The sequence below is a fragment of the Saimiri boliviensis genome, chromosome 11, assembly GCF_048565385.1.
Source record: "Saimiri boliviensis isolate mSaiBol1 chromosome 11, mSaiBol1.pri, whole genome shotgun sequence".
Lineage (NCBI taxonomy): Eukaryota > Metazoa > Chordata > Mammalia > Primates > Cebidae > Saimiri > Saimiri boliviensis.
This window is the reverse complement of record NC_133459.1, coordinates 10,620,713-10,636,048: the sequence shown is the minus strand read 5'-3', so window position 1 is coordinate 10,636,048 and position 15,336 is coordinate 10,620,713. Positions and strand designations below refer to the sequence as shown.

Genomic DNA, 15,336 nt, shown 5'->3' with positions numbered 1-15,336 from the left:
TAAATGCTTCGGCTTCATCCAACGTAAAGCTCTTGGCAAACAGTAACACCGGGAGGCAGTGCCTGGGTGGCACTGCTGGTCTGGCATGAGGTGGACTCAAAGGCTGCCCAGAGATGTCCACCCAATCCCAACCCCAGCCTGTGGCTGGGCCTCCAGAGGTAGCCAGCAGTACTGGATGGCTACCAGGTGAGACACCTGCAGCACCCTGAGGGGTCTGTCCCATGAACCTGCTTCTGTGATGGCCTGGTTCCTGAAATGTCAACCCCTTTGTACCTTAGACAGAAGCCACACCATTGGACCATCTGCAGATCCGGGCAGGACTGCCTAAAGTCTGCCTTTCCTTCCAGAAACCACAGGGCACAGGTTAGGCTGGGCACACCTTTTATTTGGCTGCATGCAGTAGGGTGAGGTCAGGAGAACACGGCTGTCCTTCCAACAGGACAAGAGGTGAGTTCCAAGGGTGGCTGAGTGGGATTAGAGAGGTCCTGGGAATGGCAGCTCTAGGGGTGGGGTGGGGGCTTGGAATGCTCTCCAAGCCAGAGGGGGCCTTGCCTGGATCTGGGAGGTGGACAGGCGATCCTTCGAAACCCCTACCGCGCTCATCCAGGGCTCACGTGTCCGGCTGTCAGCATCAGGTCCTGTCCTGCTCCCCACCTGCCCTGGGACATCCTGTGCAGGATTACCTCCGTCCTCTGGGAACTTGACCCCTACCTGCTACCCATCTAGCTTCTGGGGCTTCACTGATGGTGAGGACGGTCCACACCCATCCTGGACCCCACCCCACCCTGGGTCTGCCCATCTCAGACCAGGCCTGAGCCTCCGAGCCAACCCACCTCTTCTGAGTAGGCAGGCAGAGCCAGAGACTGCAAGCAGCAGATGGGGCAGAGCACAGCCCATGAGCCCGCCCTCCACGTCCCAGATCAGTCTGAGTTACACGGTCACCTCCCTGCACCTGCACCATGAGGGCAGCTGCAAGCTTGCCAGATGTGTTTCCTGTCCCTGCTCTGAGGGTCTTCAAGGAACACAGGGAGAATGGTCCCAGGACAGGGAGGGAGAGAGATCCAGGATGGCCTCCAAGCTCAACTTTCTGAGGGGCCCAGGGGAACACCCTGCGCCTCCCACATCTCAGGATGCTCTGTCTCTGAAAGGGGCCTATGCAGGCTTCCCTGGCCATTATTCATCAAGAGGGCTACCCACACTAAGAGGCTCCACAAAGAAGAGGTGGCTGGGGGCAAGAGTGAAGTCAGAGGTCTGGGGATGCCTGGCCACCACCTCCCCTTCCCAAGCCCAGCCCTTTTCTGACAACAGTTGTTTACCAGTCAGGGTTCAGCAGATGGGGGCTCAGGGGGTGTCAGGGCAGCGGGGGCCTGATGGTGATGCTGCTGTTGGTGACCCTCGGGCCGTACCAGCCGGCCCAGTAGTGAGTGTCCACGCCGCCGTGCTGAAACCAGATGTAGCGGACGCCGGGCGGGTAGTTGGAGAACGTGTGGGAGACCTGGTGGGGCAGGCAGAGTGGGGAGAGAGGTCAAGGGAGCTGACTCGGGCTGGGTGTGGTGCCTTACACCTGGAATCCCAGTACTTTGGAAGGCGGAGGTGGGAGGATTGTTTGAGTCCAGGAGTTTGTGACCAGTCTGGTTGCAAACCAGAGATAGTGAGGTACCATCTCTACAAGAAAAAAAAAAAATTAGCCAGGCATGGTGGCGTGTGCCCATAGTCCAAGGCAGGCTGAGGTAGCAGTACAGGTTGAGGCAGGAGGTCAAGGCTGCAGTGAGCTGTGATCACGCTACTGCACTCCAGCCTGGGCAACAGAGACCCTGTTTCTGAAATACAAAAGAAATTAAAGAAAATGAGCCTTGGGCCGGGCGCAGTGGCTCACGCCTGTAATCCCAGCACTTTGGGAGGCTGAGGCAGGCGGATCACGAGGTCAAGAGATCGAGACCATCCTGGTCAACATAGTGAAACCCCGTCTCTACTAAAAATACAAAAAATTAGCTGGGCATGGTGGCGCGTGCCTGTAATCCCAGCTACTCAGGAGGCTGAGGCAGGAGAATCGCCTGAACCCACGAGGCGGAGGTTGCGGTGAGCCGAGATCGCGCCATTGCACTCCAGCCTGGGTAGCAAGAGTGAAACTCCGTCTCAAAAAGAAAAAAAAGAAAAGAAAATGAGCCTTAAAAAAAAAAAAAGGCGTTGGGGTTGGGGGAGCTGACCCTGAGTGTGGCGCTGCCTGAGGTGGGGCAGGGGAACAAGAAGTGGCTGAGTTCTTGGTGCTGGACCAGAATTCAGCAGAATGGAGTTCTAGCTCTAGCTCTGTGATTTTGAGCAGACCACTGTCTTTCCCCGTGCCTCAGTTTCCTCATCTGTAAAATGGAGCAAAATCCTGCTGGTATACTCCGTGGGATTGTCATTCATTCAGCCCAAAGAAATGGAAAGAAATTGCAAGCTGCCAAGGATATCCCATACCCTTATCACAGGGCACATGTATCATTTACGTTAAAATTAAGTAAAATTGGGTGAAATAGAAAAGGTATTCAGTTGCACTTGGAACTGGCTCTTACTAACTGTCCAGTGGTCACATGTAGCTACTGGCTACCTTACTGGGTAGCGTAGACAGAGACCATTTCTACCACTACAGAAAGTTCTACTGGATAAGGCTGGGGTGACAGACGATGGCCAGCAGGCCCACTGCCTGCTTTTATAAATAAAGTTTTACTGGAACACAGCCACGTCCATTTGTTTCCATGTTGTCTAGAGCTGTGGAGAGTTGAGCAGTTGTGACAGACAGTGTGACTTGCGAAATCTAACATATTCATATCAGCCCTTTTAAGAAAGCATTTGCTAGGGCTGGGTACAGTGGCTCATGCCTGCAGTTCCAGCACTTTGGAGGCTGAGGTGGGAGGATGCCTTGAGGCCAGGAGTTCAAGATCCGCCTGGGCAACAAAGCAAAACTCTGTTTCTACAAAAAAAAAAAAAAATTCTTTTAATTAGCTGGGTGTGGTGGCAGCACCTGCATTCCCAGCTACTAAGGAGGCTGAGGCAAGAAGACGGCGTGAGCCTAAGAGTTTGAGGCTGCGGTGATATCAGTGAATGTGCCACTGCACTCCAGCTTGGGTGACAGAGACCCTGTCCCTAAAAATAAGTAAATTAAAACAAATTTGCTGACCCAAGTCTAGAAAACAATAATAATCAATATTAGTAATTACTAACTGTCAACCTTTTGGATTTTTTTTGAGATGGAGTTTTGCTCTTTTTGCCCAGGCTAGAGTGCAGTGGCACAATCTTGGCTCACTGCAACCTCCACCTCCGGGTTCAAGCAATTCTCCTGCCTCTGCCTCCCGAGTAGCTGAGATTACAGGCATGTGCCACCACACCTGGCTAATTTTGTGTTTTTAGTAGAGACAGGGTTTCTCCATATTGGCCAGGCTGATCTCAAACTCCTGACCTCAGGTGATCTGGCCTCCTTGGCCTCCCAAAGTGTTGGGATTACAGGCGTGAGCCACCACACCTGGCCAACGTTTTGAAATATTTTTTGGCTCTGGCTTCACCAGCGTCATTTCATCATTTCTTTCGGAGCTCTATGAGGGAAACACTATATACCCGTTTTATAGAAGCGGTGAGTGAAGCCCAGAGCATTGGAAGCACAGGTGAGAAAGCGCAGAGCTTGGATCTGAACCTCGGCCCATCTGACTGCAGCCTCGGCCTTGGATGATCTGCCTCTGCCTCTGCCTCTGCCTCTGCCTCCCAGACCCACGCACCTCCCTCCACTTGGCATCGCTCTTCTGCTGGATGGTCGCCGGGTCTGGCTGGAAGGTCCCCAGAGGCGCGTGAGCGGACGACAGGAGCTGAACGCACAGCTGGTACTTTGACCCGCAGTCTGGCCTGGCTGCGAACCTGCAGGGAGTGGGAGGGCCCATCAGGGCCTCGAAGATTGGGGGCAGGGCGGGGGTGGGGCGCCTGAGTGGCATGCCCCCACCCCAGACCCTCGCCCCAGGCACTCACCAGTCCTTGACCTCGATGTCCGGCCGTGTGTTATCCATCAGCTCCTCCCAATACCCTTCAGCCTTGAGGTCCACCACCTGGGACTTGAGGCAGGTGCTGGGGGCAGGCAGAGGGGTGGGAGGGGCTGGGGCCCACCACTAGGGCAGTGAGGGTCTAGGACTGCCCCTTCCTGGGGTAGGAGAGACCCCAGGATAAACTGATTTGGGCTTTCCCCGACCCCAAGTCCCCGAATCTTACTAATATGAAGTCACGAAGTATTTCTTGACCTTGTCATTGGGGAATTCCTTCCTCTGGTCTTTCGAGAGATCCTCCACCTTCCACTCATCACCTCCATTCACATCGAGGCTCCAGAATTCGAACCCCTCTAGTGGAAAAGCAGAGTTCACACTGAAAGGAAGCCCCTCTGTGGCCACCTTCTCCCCATCCCCCTTCCTCCCTGCTCCTCTGCTTGCATCTTGGCGGCTGCCCTCAAGCCCTGTGCTGTGGGACGCTGAGGATCACAGTGCCCACTGAGTATTAGGTGCTTCCTGTGTCAAAGGCACAGGGAGGTGATTTCCCTGGGGGCCCTGAGACACTTGGTGATGCGAATGGCCAGACCCCTTCTGTGATGGAGAACAACACTATGATGTGGGCCAGATAGACATGGGTCTAATCCCAGCTTGACCAGTACTTGGCTATGTGACCTTGGGCCAATTGCTTTTCCTCTCTAAGCTTTGGTTGTCTCCTCTGTAAGCTGGAGTAAGAACAGGGGCTGGGAAGCTTTTTGGCTTTCAGACTACATACTATTTCTACTGCATGGTTTTTTGTTGTTTCTTCTTCTTTTTTTATGACCCTTTAAAAATGTAAAAATGATCCTTTTTTTTTTCTTTTTTTTTGAGACGGAGTTTCGCTCTTGTTAGCCAGGCTGGAGTGCAATGGCGCGATCTCGGCTCACCGCAACCTCCGCCTCCTGGGTTCAGGCGATTCTCCTGCCTCAGCCTCCTGAGTAGCTGGGATTACAGACACGCGCCACCATGCCCAGCTAATTTTTTGTATTTTTAGTAGAGACGGGGTTTCACTATGTTGACCAGGATGGTCTCGATCTCTTGACCTCATGATCCACCCACCTCCGCCTCCCAAAGTGCTGGGATTACAGGCGTGAGCCACCGCGCCCAGCTTCCTTTTTTTTTTTTTGAGACGGAGTTTCGCTCTTGTTACCCAGGCTGGAGTGCAATGGTGCAATCTCGGCTTACTGCAACCTCTACCTCCCGGGTTCAAGCAATTCTCCTGCTTCAGCCTCCCGACTCGCTGGGGTTATATTGCCTGCCAATATACCACGCCTAGCTAAATTTTTGTATTTTTAGTAGAGACAGGGTTTCACCATGTTGGCCAGGCTGGTCTTGAACTCCTGACCTCAAGGTGATCCGCCCGCCTTGGCTTCCCAAAGTGCTAGGACTACAGACATGAGCCACCGTGCCTGGCATAAAACAATTCTTAATGCCTTAGCCAGATTTGGCTCATGCACAGCTTGGAGGAGCTGTTTTATTACCCTTTTGCTCCAGAATTTGGTCATGTTGCGGAAAACGAGGTCCCCATCCCATCTCAGTGTCTACCTGACAACCCAGCAAACGAGGAGCTGTAGAAGCCTTGCTTTACCTGTTGTAACATATTGGGAAGAAGGCTGGATGTCCCATTCTTCTCCCACAAGCAAAACCCCTTTGGCCCTCTAGGGACTGTGTCAGTAGGACCAACCCTGGAGCCTGGGAACAAATTATAGGTCTGACCTTCCTGGCCTTGTGTTGCGTTTTTTTTGTTTTTTGTTTTTTTTTGAGACAGAGTCTTGCTCTGTTGCCCAGACTGGAGCGCAGTGGCCCTGGCTGGGTCTTGAGAAGAATTCGTCCCAGTTGGCCAACATTTCCTTTCCTAGGAAAGGTCACTGAATAAATAATCTTAAGAGTAGAATAAGAGGCTGGGCACAGTGGCTCACATGTGTAATCCCAGCACTTAGTGGGGCGAAGGCAGGCACATCACTTGAGGCCAGGAGTTTGAGACCAGCCTGGTCAACATGGTGAAACCCCGTCTCTACTAAATATACATAAAATTAGCTGGGTGTGTTACAGGCAGGCACCTGTAATCCCAGCTGCTCAGGAGGCTGAGGCAGGAGAATCACTTGAACCTGGGAGGCAAAGGTTGCAGTGAGCCAAGATTGCACCATTGCACTCCAGCCTGGGCAACAGAGTGAGACTCTGTCTCAAAAAAATACAAAAAGAACAACAAAAAACCCCCAAAATAATTAGCCAGGTGTAATGGCGCATGCCTGTAATCCCAACTACTTGGGAGGCTGGGGCAGGAGAATTGCTTGAACCCAGGAGATAGAGGTTACAGTGAGCCAAGATTGCTCCACTGCACTCCAGCCTGGGTGACAGAGTGAAACTCCATCTCAAAAAAAGAGAGAGGAAAAAAAAAAAAAACAATAAGAAACACCACTCTTGGCCTCAGTCTGCCCATCTGAAAAATGTGTGCACTATCAGTACCCACCTCTTCGGGCAACTGTGAGAGGAGAAAGGAGTTAAACCATCCAAGTACCCGGCTTATACTAAGGGCTCAGTACAGATTACTGGTGTCATGGCAGTGTGTGTACTGGCGGCATGGCAGACCCAGCCTGTATCCCACCTTCAGCGCACGGGTTGTGCAGGAGGTTCCTGTGCAGGCTCCGAAGGAAGTAGAAGATCTTCCAGTCAGCCACAGGCTGGTCCCAGTCCTCGGTGATGAAGCCCTCTCGCAAGCATTTGCGTTTCCAGAGGGTCACCAGGTCGATGAGGTCCCGCCAGAGGCTGCAGACCAGGCGGCAGTTCACAAGCAGCTGGCGGGCCGGCACGTGCGTGAACAGCTCCAGCAGGATGTTCTCCGGCAGCTCGTTGATGTTTCCCACGGCCATGGCTGGTGGTTTCTGGACACCCTCCTGTGGCTGTTGAAAAGCTATGCTGCAGGCCTCATCCCTCATCCCTGCTCTGCCCTTTATCTCAGGAGACTCATGGTGTCTCTCCCAGCCTCAGTTTCCTTCTCTGCAAATGGGTGCTTTACCTCCAGGGGTCACTGGGGCCGTCCAAGGGGCTTGGGACACATCAGGTGCTCTAATAAAAGCGGAGCTGTCATTTTTTTTCTCTGGCCTCCCACAGGAGGTGGAAAGCAGTGCCCAAGGTCAAACAAACATAAAGGTAGAGGGGGCAGGAGCCCGGATCTTCTGTGATTCCGGGGCCAGCCTTTTTCAGTGGGCCAGACAGCCATTAATGGGGCTGTAATTCGCAGGCCGGCAGAGCACCGCAGGCCTCCTGTGCCGTCACCATCCTCTCTCCCATCCTCGGAACGTGATGGGAGGAGGGCGCTAATTATCACTGCCTCTCGCGGAGGTCCAAAAGGCTGCAGCCAGCTTCTCAAGATCTCAGAAGAAAAGACCTGCCTAGCTGGGAGTGACAAGAGGGTCGGCGACAGGGAAAGGCCCTTTCTACCTCCCCACCCCCACCCCGAGCCCCGCGGTTGGGCTCCTCCTGCCTCAAGTCCGCCAGCGCGCCTGCAGCCTCCGCTTCCCACGCTGTGCTTTAAGATGTCCCCCTCGCCCAAAGTCTGGGCTCGGACGCCTGCACATCGGTGGCGACCCCAGCCCGGGTTCGCGGCCGCGTAGCGCGGCCTGGGCCTGGTCGGTGCCAGGCCTTCCTCGGCAACTGCGGCGCGACTGGGAACCCAGGAGCCCACCCGGCAGCCCCCGCCGGGCCGCACCCCCTCCCCAGCGCCCCCCGTGCCCCCTCCCGCCAGTCACCTGCGCTCGGCCGCCGCGGCACTATCCGCTCAGCCTCCCGGGCTTCACCAACTGGGCCTGCGCTCGCCCGGGAAGTTGGCCCCGCCCCAGACCGCCAGGCCCCGCCCCCTCGCCCTGCTCCGCGCAGCGCTGCGCGGGGCCAGGGACGTGCCCCCGACCGCAGCGTAGGAAAATTACCTGGGCTGGGGGGGGTGGGGCGGAAAGCGCCTCCTACCCCCCGACTCCATCTGGGCCACCCGCCCCGCACCCTCAGCCTGACCCGACCTCTCCCTGCCTCCCCTCGCCGCCTCCTCCCAGCAGCCCTCCAGGAGTTAGCTGGGAGATGCCCCATATCGGACCCCTCCCCAATTTAACATAATCCAACTCCTGACCTTTCCCAGCCTCCTGGGTCCGCTGAGGAACCTGCGGCCCCGGGCCTCGGGCCGGCTGCTGGGACTGCGGGGCCGCCGGGCGCCCGGCCAGAGGCGGGGCGGGGCGGGGCGGGGGCCTTTAAGAGGCGCGGCCGCGGGGACCGACCCAGACGCGGACTGCGCCGGGACTCGCCGCCCCGGGACTCACGCAGCCTGCAGCGCTCCGGCTCCTCCTCTAGCGACCGCCCTCCGCAGCGATGGACGGAGACGGTGACCCAGGTAGCCGCCGCCTGCACCGCTCGCTGCGGCGGGGAGGGGAGACGGGGTCGGCGGGCGAGCGCCGCACGGAGGGGCGTCAGAGAGCGAGGGGGCCCCCGAGACCCGGCGGGCAAACTTTCACGCCAGCAAAGTCCTAGAGGCGGTCTTCAAAGAGCACATCTCTCTGCTACCTCGGTCTGGCGGGAGGCCATGAGAGGCGACCGGCAGGGAGGGAGGACTCCTGGGTCCCATCTAGCCAGGAAGTAGCACCAGAGGACCCCCACATTCCCGCCTTCCAGCTTTCTGTCTGGCGGGGGCCTGGGAAGCGTCTGGGACAGAGGTTGCGAGCCTTTTCTTCCATCAGCTCTGCCATGTGCCAGCTCTGGCTCTGGGGCCGCCTGAATCCCCGTGGATTCCTTGGGGTCCCTGGCCTGGCCTCACCTATCCCTGCCTTCCTCCTGAGCGCTCTTGCCTGGAGGGGCTTCCCCTCCCCGGGGTGGTGAGATGCCCAGTGAGGACCGGGCCAGCGGTGAGGGAGCGTTGGGGGCAGCTCTGGCTGGTGCTCTGGGCCCTCCCAGAGTGCCCAGTCATCCTCTCTGGCACCCAAGACCCCCCACCCCCATACCTCCAATTCCCTGTTAGGCCTGCTGAGTCAGGATGGGAACAAGACCTGCCTGCAGACAGCCACCACTCTTTCCTCATCAGGTCCAGCTGGGGGTGGGCATTGCTTGGGGTAGGTGGTGGCAAACAGACTGATGGAAGCTCAGGCCCCCAATACCACCCCCCAACTCCAGCGGTGAAAATACCAGCACCTGCAGCCCTTGCTCCCAATCCCTGGCCTTCTGGCCACACCCTCTGTAGGGCTACAGAACTGGCTCCTGCTTTTTGCCAGGGCTCAGCTATTCCCTGGACTCTGGGGCCCAATCCAGGTGAGCGAATCAGCCTCGCAGGCAGGCAGCTTCCACGAGCCAGATAACTTTCCGCCAGCTACAATGTGGGGAGTTGTGTGTGCAAGAGAGAGGGTGGGGGGAACTGTAACTGGATCTGGGGCCTCCAGTGCCAGGCCCCGGGGCCAGGACAGGGGACTGGGTGAAGTGCACCTTTCGGGGAGCATCAGGTGTCCACTGGGGCCAGGGCCGGGGAGGGGGAGGACTGGAGAGGTGAGGACACTGGGCCCAGCTCCCCAGAGAGCTGAGGGCATTCGCATGGGCAGGTGATGTGGCTTCAGGCCTGGCCTTTTCCTCTGTCTTCCCGCTGTTCTGTGATGTGGTCTGGGGGAAGCCATTGAGCCCCTTTTGTTCCCCCTTGCCTCTTTGTCAAAGGGGCAGGTGTAAATCCTCACATCATAAAGATGTGGCCAAAAAAAAAAAAAACAAAACAAAACTAACAAGGAAGAAGTGCTGTGTTCAGTGAGGTTCACTCAGGAAGACTGAGGACTCACTGTGTGCTCTGGGCTCTGAAAAAGCTCTCAAGGGCCTGACTGTGTGTTGGGCAGGGAGGTGAGGCTGCATGTGAGGACGTTAGGGGCTGGCGGGCCTGGAGACTTGGGTCTGGGCCCTGCCACCTGTCCCCTTCCCTAGTGCCTGGACTGTGCCCACCACTGCCTTGGCTCTCCGGGCCTAGCCCTCAGGAACTCTGCGTTCGTAGATCTGAGAGCTGTGGTCTCCCTGATCACCCAGAGTGGCCCTGTCTCCTCACTGGCTCTCCCTCATCCAGGCATCTGGGGCACTCGGTGTCCATTTACTCAGGGCTGTGACAGCCCAGCTGAAGCCGACTGGGATCCAAAAGACAGTCCAGCTGCCGCGGTGACATCTGCCTACCTCTTTACAATTCAGAATGCCCTCACCTCCCTCCTCAGGGGATTTGGACATCTGTCCTGTCTGTATGGCCTGGCACAACGATTACCCCCATTTTATAGATGAGAAAACTGAGGGCCAGGGGAGGAGAAAGAAGAGGTGGAGAAAGCGTCCTTCCCCAAGCCCCTATGTCCTCTCCTTGCTTGATACAGTTTCTTTTAATGAGTCCCTCCTCATCCCCAAGTCACACAAAGCCTGAAGGCCTCAGGTCCCATGTCCCCTTCCTTAAATCCTGGCAATGTGTCCTTCAACAAGTCACTTCATCCCTGAGCCTGAGCATTTGCACTTGCAAAGTTAAAATCCTGGCCTGGGTGTGGTGGAGCATGACTGTAATCCCAGCACTTTGGGAGGCTGAGGCAGGAGGATTGCTTGAGTCTAGGAGTTGGAGGCCAGCCTGGGCAACATAGTGAGACTGCATCTTTAAAAAGAAAAGTTGGCTGGGCGAGATGGCTCACTCCTGTAATCCCAGCACTTTGGGAGGCCGAGGCGGGTGGATCACGAGGTCAAGAGATCGAGACCATCCTGGTCAACATGGTGAAACCCCGTCTCTACTAAAAATACAAAAAATTAGCTGGGTATGGTGGCACATGCCTGTAATCCCAGCTACTCAGGAGGCTGAGGCAGGAGAATCGCCTGAACCCAGGAGGCGGAGGTTACGGTGAGCCGAGACCACACCATTGCACTCCAGCCTGGGTAACAAGAGCGAAACTCCATCTCAAAAAAACAAAAAACAAACAAACAAAAACAAAAATTAGCCAGGCGTGGTGGCACATGCCTATAATCCCAGCTACTTGGGAGGCTGAGGCAGAAGAATCACTTGAACCGGGAGGCAGAGGTTGCAGTGAGTAGAGATTGCACCACTGCTCTCCAGCCTGGATGACAGAGCAAGATTCCATCTCAAAACAAAAACAAAAACAAAAAAACCAGAAAAGTCAAAATCCTAACACTGCCTACTAATTCAGTGAATTATTTTGTGGAGGCTGTGATGATTTAAGATGGCTCTGGAGTCAGACTGTCTGGGTTCAAATCCAGGCTCCAACCACTGATTAGCCATGTGATCCTGGGCTGTTTCACCTCTTTGTGCCTTAGTTTCCTCATCAGTGAAATAAGGACCGCAGGCCGGGTGCCATGGCTTATGCCTGTAATCCCAGCACTTTGGGAGGCTAAGGTGGGCGGATCACCTGAGGTCGAGAGTTTGAGACCAGCGTCACCAACATGGAGAAACCCCGTCTCTATTAAAAGTACAAAAAATTAGCTGGGCGTGGTGGCACTTGGCTGTAATCCCAGCTACTTGGGAAGCTGAGGCAGGAGAATTGCTTGAATCTAGGAGGCAGAGGTTACGGTGAGCCGAGATCATGCCATTGAACTCCAGCCTGAAAAACAAGAGTGAAACTCCAGCTCAAAAAAAAAAAAAAGAAAAGAAAAGAAAAGAAAAAATAAAGGACAGCAATAAGAGCAACCTCAAATAATATGAGGATTTACTTTTACTTTCTGGTTTTTTTGTTTGTTTGTTTGTTTTTTTTGGTTGGTTGTTTTTTTTTTCAGACGGAGTCTCTGTCTCCCAGGCTGGAGTGCAGTGGCACGATCTTGGCTGACTGCAACCTCCGCCTCCTGGGTTCAAGCGATTCTCCTCCTTCAGCCTCCTAAAAGTAGCTGGGATTACAGGCGCGCACCGCTATGCCTGGCTAAAGTTTTTACATATTTTTAGTAGAGACAGGGTTTCACAATGTTGGTCAGGCTGGTCTCGAACTCCTGACCTTGTGATCTGCTTGTCTCAGCCTCCCAAAGTGCTGGGATTACAGGCAAGAGCCACGGTGCCCAGCTGGTATGAGAATTTAAAGAGCAAATGAAGTTGAAATGCTTTGGACAGTCCCTAACACTTGCTGAGCAGCCCAACACATGAGCTGACAACACACCGGGCAAGGTGCCAGATGCCAGGCACAGGGCATGAAGCTGTGTGTTTTCCAGTCCATGTTCTGGCCCTCATGAGGCCAAAGACAGGTGTTTATCACAGGATCACACCCCAGGAAAAAAAGCTAGGAATGGCTGTGTGTGTGTGTGTGTGGGGGGGCGTGTCATGGGAGAAGTCCCAGAAGGCTTCCTGAGGAGGTGAGGGGAGCAGGGATCTCAGATTGTGCTTGGGAGAATGAAAGGAGTTCCTGTGTGTAAGGGTTAGGGCAGTGCTATAGATAGACGTCATTGATAATAATAATATGATCCTTGCTGCTATGTATCTGCCCAAGCCTGGAGTTGACTGGTCCAACTGAGGAAACAGGCACCTCTTTGGACTTGGGGGCTGATCCAGGGTTGGTGTGTGGCCCTGTGGCCCTCCTCCTTGGACACCAGTCTGGAGTCATGGAATCTCCAGCCCCAGCTGTGGATTGTCCCACGGTGGGTGGGGAGGATACAGGTACATTGCAGTCCTGGGGCATGGAGGGGACAGCGTGGGGGAGTCACAGCCCCCCACCCACCCCTACCTGCAGAGAGCGTGGGCCAGCCGGAGGAGGCAAGCCCGGAGGAGCAGCCGGAGGAGGTGAGCGCCGAGGAGGAGCGGCCGGAGGACCAGGAGGAGGAGGAGGAGGCTGCGACTGCGTACCTGGACGAGCTGCCCGAGCCGCTGCTGCTGCGCGTGCTGGCCGCGCTCCCGGCCGCCGAGCTGGTGCAGGCCTGCCGCCTGGTGTGCCTGCGCTGGAAGGAGCTGGTGGACGGCGCCCCGCTGTGGCTGCTCAAGTGCCAGCAGGAGGGGCTGGTGCCCGAGGGTGGCGCGGAGGAGGAGCGCGACCACTGGCAGCGGTTCTACTTCCTAAGCAAGCGGCGCCGCAACCTGCTGCGCAACCCGTGCGGGGAAGGTGAGAGGCCGGCGCCGGCAAGCTCAGCTTCCCCTGCTGCGAAAAGGGCGAAACGGCGCCGGCTGGCTTTGAGGGAGGAATGGGAGAAAGCGCCTGGCTAGGTGCCAGCACTGGGTAGCCCCAAGGCTGTCTATTACTATGGCTGTCTGGCCGTCTGCGCCCTGGGGTCTCTCTCCCGGGTCCTCCCACCCTCAGCCAGCTGGGGCAGGGCGGGATGGGAGACACGCCTCCCGGGAGGCAGATTCAGACAGTGCCCACTGGTCCACCCTCTCATTCATCATCTGCCCACCCCGACACCAAGTGCCGCCTTTGCCATGCCCCTCTCCACATAGTGGCAAGAGCCAGCCCTCCACAGCCTTAGCAGGGACTGGGTGACCAGGGTGGGGCTGTCGTGTCCCTACAGAGGACTTGGAGGGCTGGTGTGACGTGCAGCATGGTGGGGACGGCTGGAGGGTGGAGGAGCTGCCTGGAGACAGTGGGGTGGAGTTCACCCATGATGAGAGCGTCAAGAAGTACTTCGCCTCCTCCTTTGAGTAAGGAGAAGGGGGTGGAGGAGGGGGGTGGCGGGGAGGGCGTTCGCTCTGTCCTAACTCCAGTTCTCCCAGGTGGTGCCGCAAAGCACAGCTCATTGACCTGCAGGCCGAGGGCTACTGGGAGGAGCTGCTGGATACGACTCAGCCGGCCATCGTGGTGAAGGACTGGTGAGAGGGTCCTGGGGTGGCAGGGCAGGGAGGAGCGGGGTAAGGCAGAGGGGTGAGCCAACTGGGGACCTCCAACCCCCACCCGGAGTGCTGCCTCCCCACTGCAGGGGTTGAGGCCACGTGGGCCACGGATCTGCAAGGGTTGACAGCTTCTGAGTTTTCACGAGAACCTGGAAACCCACCTCCCCTCCTGAGTTTTAAATGTTGGCAAATATATGCACATATATATGTTTGTATATATGTAATGTATATATTTCAAAGTCAGTCTGCGGTCCAACCAAAGGAGACTCTGGACGGGCGTCAGCCCCAGGCTGGGATCTGGCCGACCTGGAATTTAGTCCTTTTGTTTGGCTCTTGGGCTGTCACTTTCCTTATCTGTAAGCTGGGAGCACTGGCAGTACTGGCCGACAGGGATGCTGGGCGCTCAGGAGGACTTCTGTGGAAATCCCCATCTCCAGGGGGAGATCAGCAGTGCTGAGGCCATGCCCCCCGCCACCCGCCCCACCTCGCTCTCTCCCTCTGGTCAGGTACTCTGGCCGCAGCGACGCTGGCTGCCTCTACGAGCTCACCGTGAAGCTACTGTCGGAGCACGAGGATGTGCTGGCCGAATTCAACAGCGGGCAGGTGGCAGTGCCCCAAGACAGTGACGGCGGAGGCTGGATGGAAGTAAGTCAGGGGAGGGGCGTGGTCCGGACACGAGGGGCGTGGCTTTAGGAGACCCCGCCCACGGCGCTCCGGGGCACGGGGCTGCGGTACTCACCGGGTGGTGCAGAGAGCTCTGAATACCGCGGAGAAACCGAGAGGGGTGGGAGTGTGCCGGGATGGGGCGGCAGGAGAGGCATCGGGACCTCGGAGGCTGACTCTCGCTACCTCCGCCCCCAGATCTCCCACACCTTCACTGACTACGGGCCGGGCGTCCGCTTCGTCCGCTTCGAGCACGGGGGGCAGGACTCCGTCTACTGGAAGGGCTGGTTCGGGGCCCGGGTGACCAACAGCAGCGTGTGGGTAGAACCCTGAGCAGCCCTGCCTCCACCCTCCCCCGGCTGCCTGGAGGGGCACAGGCCGGGGAGAGATAGGCGTTCACTTAGTCCATAGCGTCCTCACCTTCCCCAGACCACACACACCCTCTTGCTCCAAGCCCAGCCCCAGAGCGGAACGGTGCGGGAGTTTTGTTGGCATAGGTTTGCTTAGATAGCCGGCTTCTAGAATGTAGATCCGGGAGGGTGTGGGCTTGACGGGACCCACTGCTGAATCCCCTGCACGTAAGCACAGTGCCTGCCACAAAGTGGGCTCTCAATAAATATTACTTGTCCAAGGAAGGAGTGGATGAACAAGTGGCTCAACGAACACTGCTCCCTTCCCGTCCTTTTCTGTCTCCTGAGGGCCCCCGGCCCAGCCTGGAAAAATACTTGGTGGGACTCCAGCTGCTCTGGTTTCCAGCGGCCCTTGGCCAGTATGGAGCCAGCTGGGCCCAGCCAGGCCAGGCAGGACAAAGCTGGGATTGTGAGAGTGAGGAGGGGTGAGCTGGGA

General features: G+C 56.7%; 2 protein-coding genes across 12 annotated transcripts; one reads left to right on the top strand and one right to left on the bottom strand.

Annotated features, from left to right (window-relative positions):
- Positions 1-364: 364 nt before the first annotated feature.
- Positions 365-8,238, bottom strand: FBXO44 (F-box protein 44). 11 transcript variants are annotated; one of them, XM_010346519.3, is made up of 7 exons: positions 7,793-7,884; positions 6,649-6,943; positions 4,234-4,360; positions 3,997-4,092; positions 3,753-3,888; positions 1,317-1,495; positions 365-669 (listed from the first exon to the last, which is right to left on the bottom strand). In XM_010346519.3, the coding sequence occupies exons 2-6, from the start codon at positions 6,911-6,913 to the stop codon at positions 1,352-1,354; spliced, it is 768 nt and encodes a 255-aa protein (XP_010344821.1). In that variant the 5' UTR covers positions 6,914-6,943; positions 7,793-7,884; the 3' UTR covers positions 365-669; positions 1,317-1,351. The 11 variants fall into 11 exon arrangements, with proteins under 11 accessions (XP_010344821.1, XP_010344822.1, XP_010344823.1 ...); XM_010346520.3 differs by having other exon boundaries at positions 365-659; XM_010346521.3 differs by having other exon boundaries at positions 365-654.
- A 92-nt stretch (positions 8,239-8,330) lies between these two features.
- Positions 8,331-15,125, top strand: FBXO2 (F-box protein 2). Its single transcript, XM_003936022.4, has 6 exons — positions 8,331-8,421; positions 12,740-13,105; positions 13,509-13,638; positions 13,711-13,806; positions 14,334-14,472; positions 14,689-15,125. Exons 1-6 carry the CDS (start codon positions 8,400-8,402, stop codon positions 14,821-14,823), a joined length of 888 nt encoding a protein of 295 aa, XP_003936071.1. The 5' UTR covers positions 8,331-8,399; the 3' UTR covers positions 14,824-15,125.
- Positions 15,126-15,336: the final 211 nt, after the last annotated feature.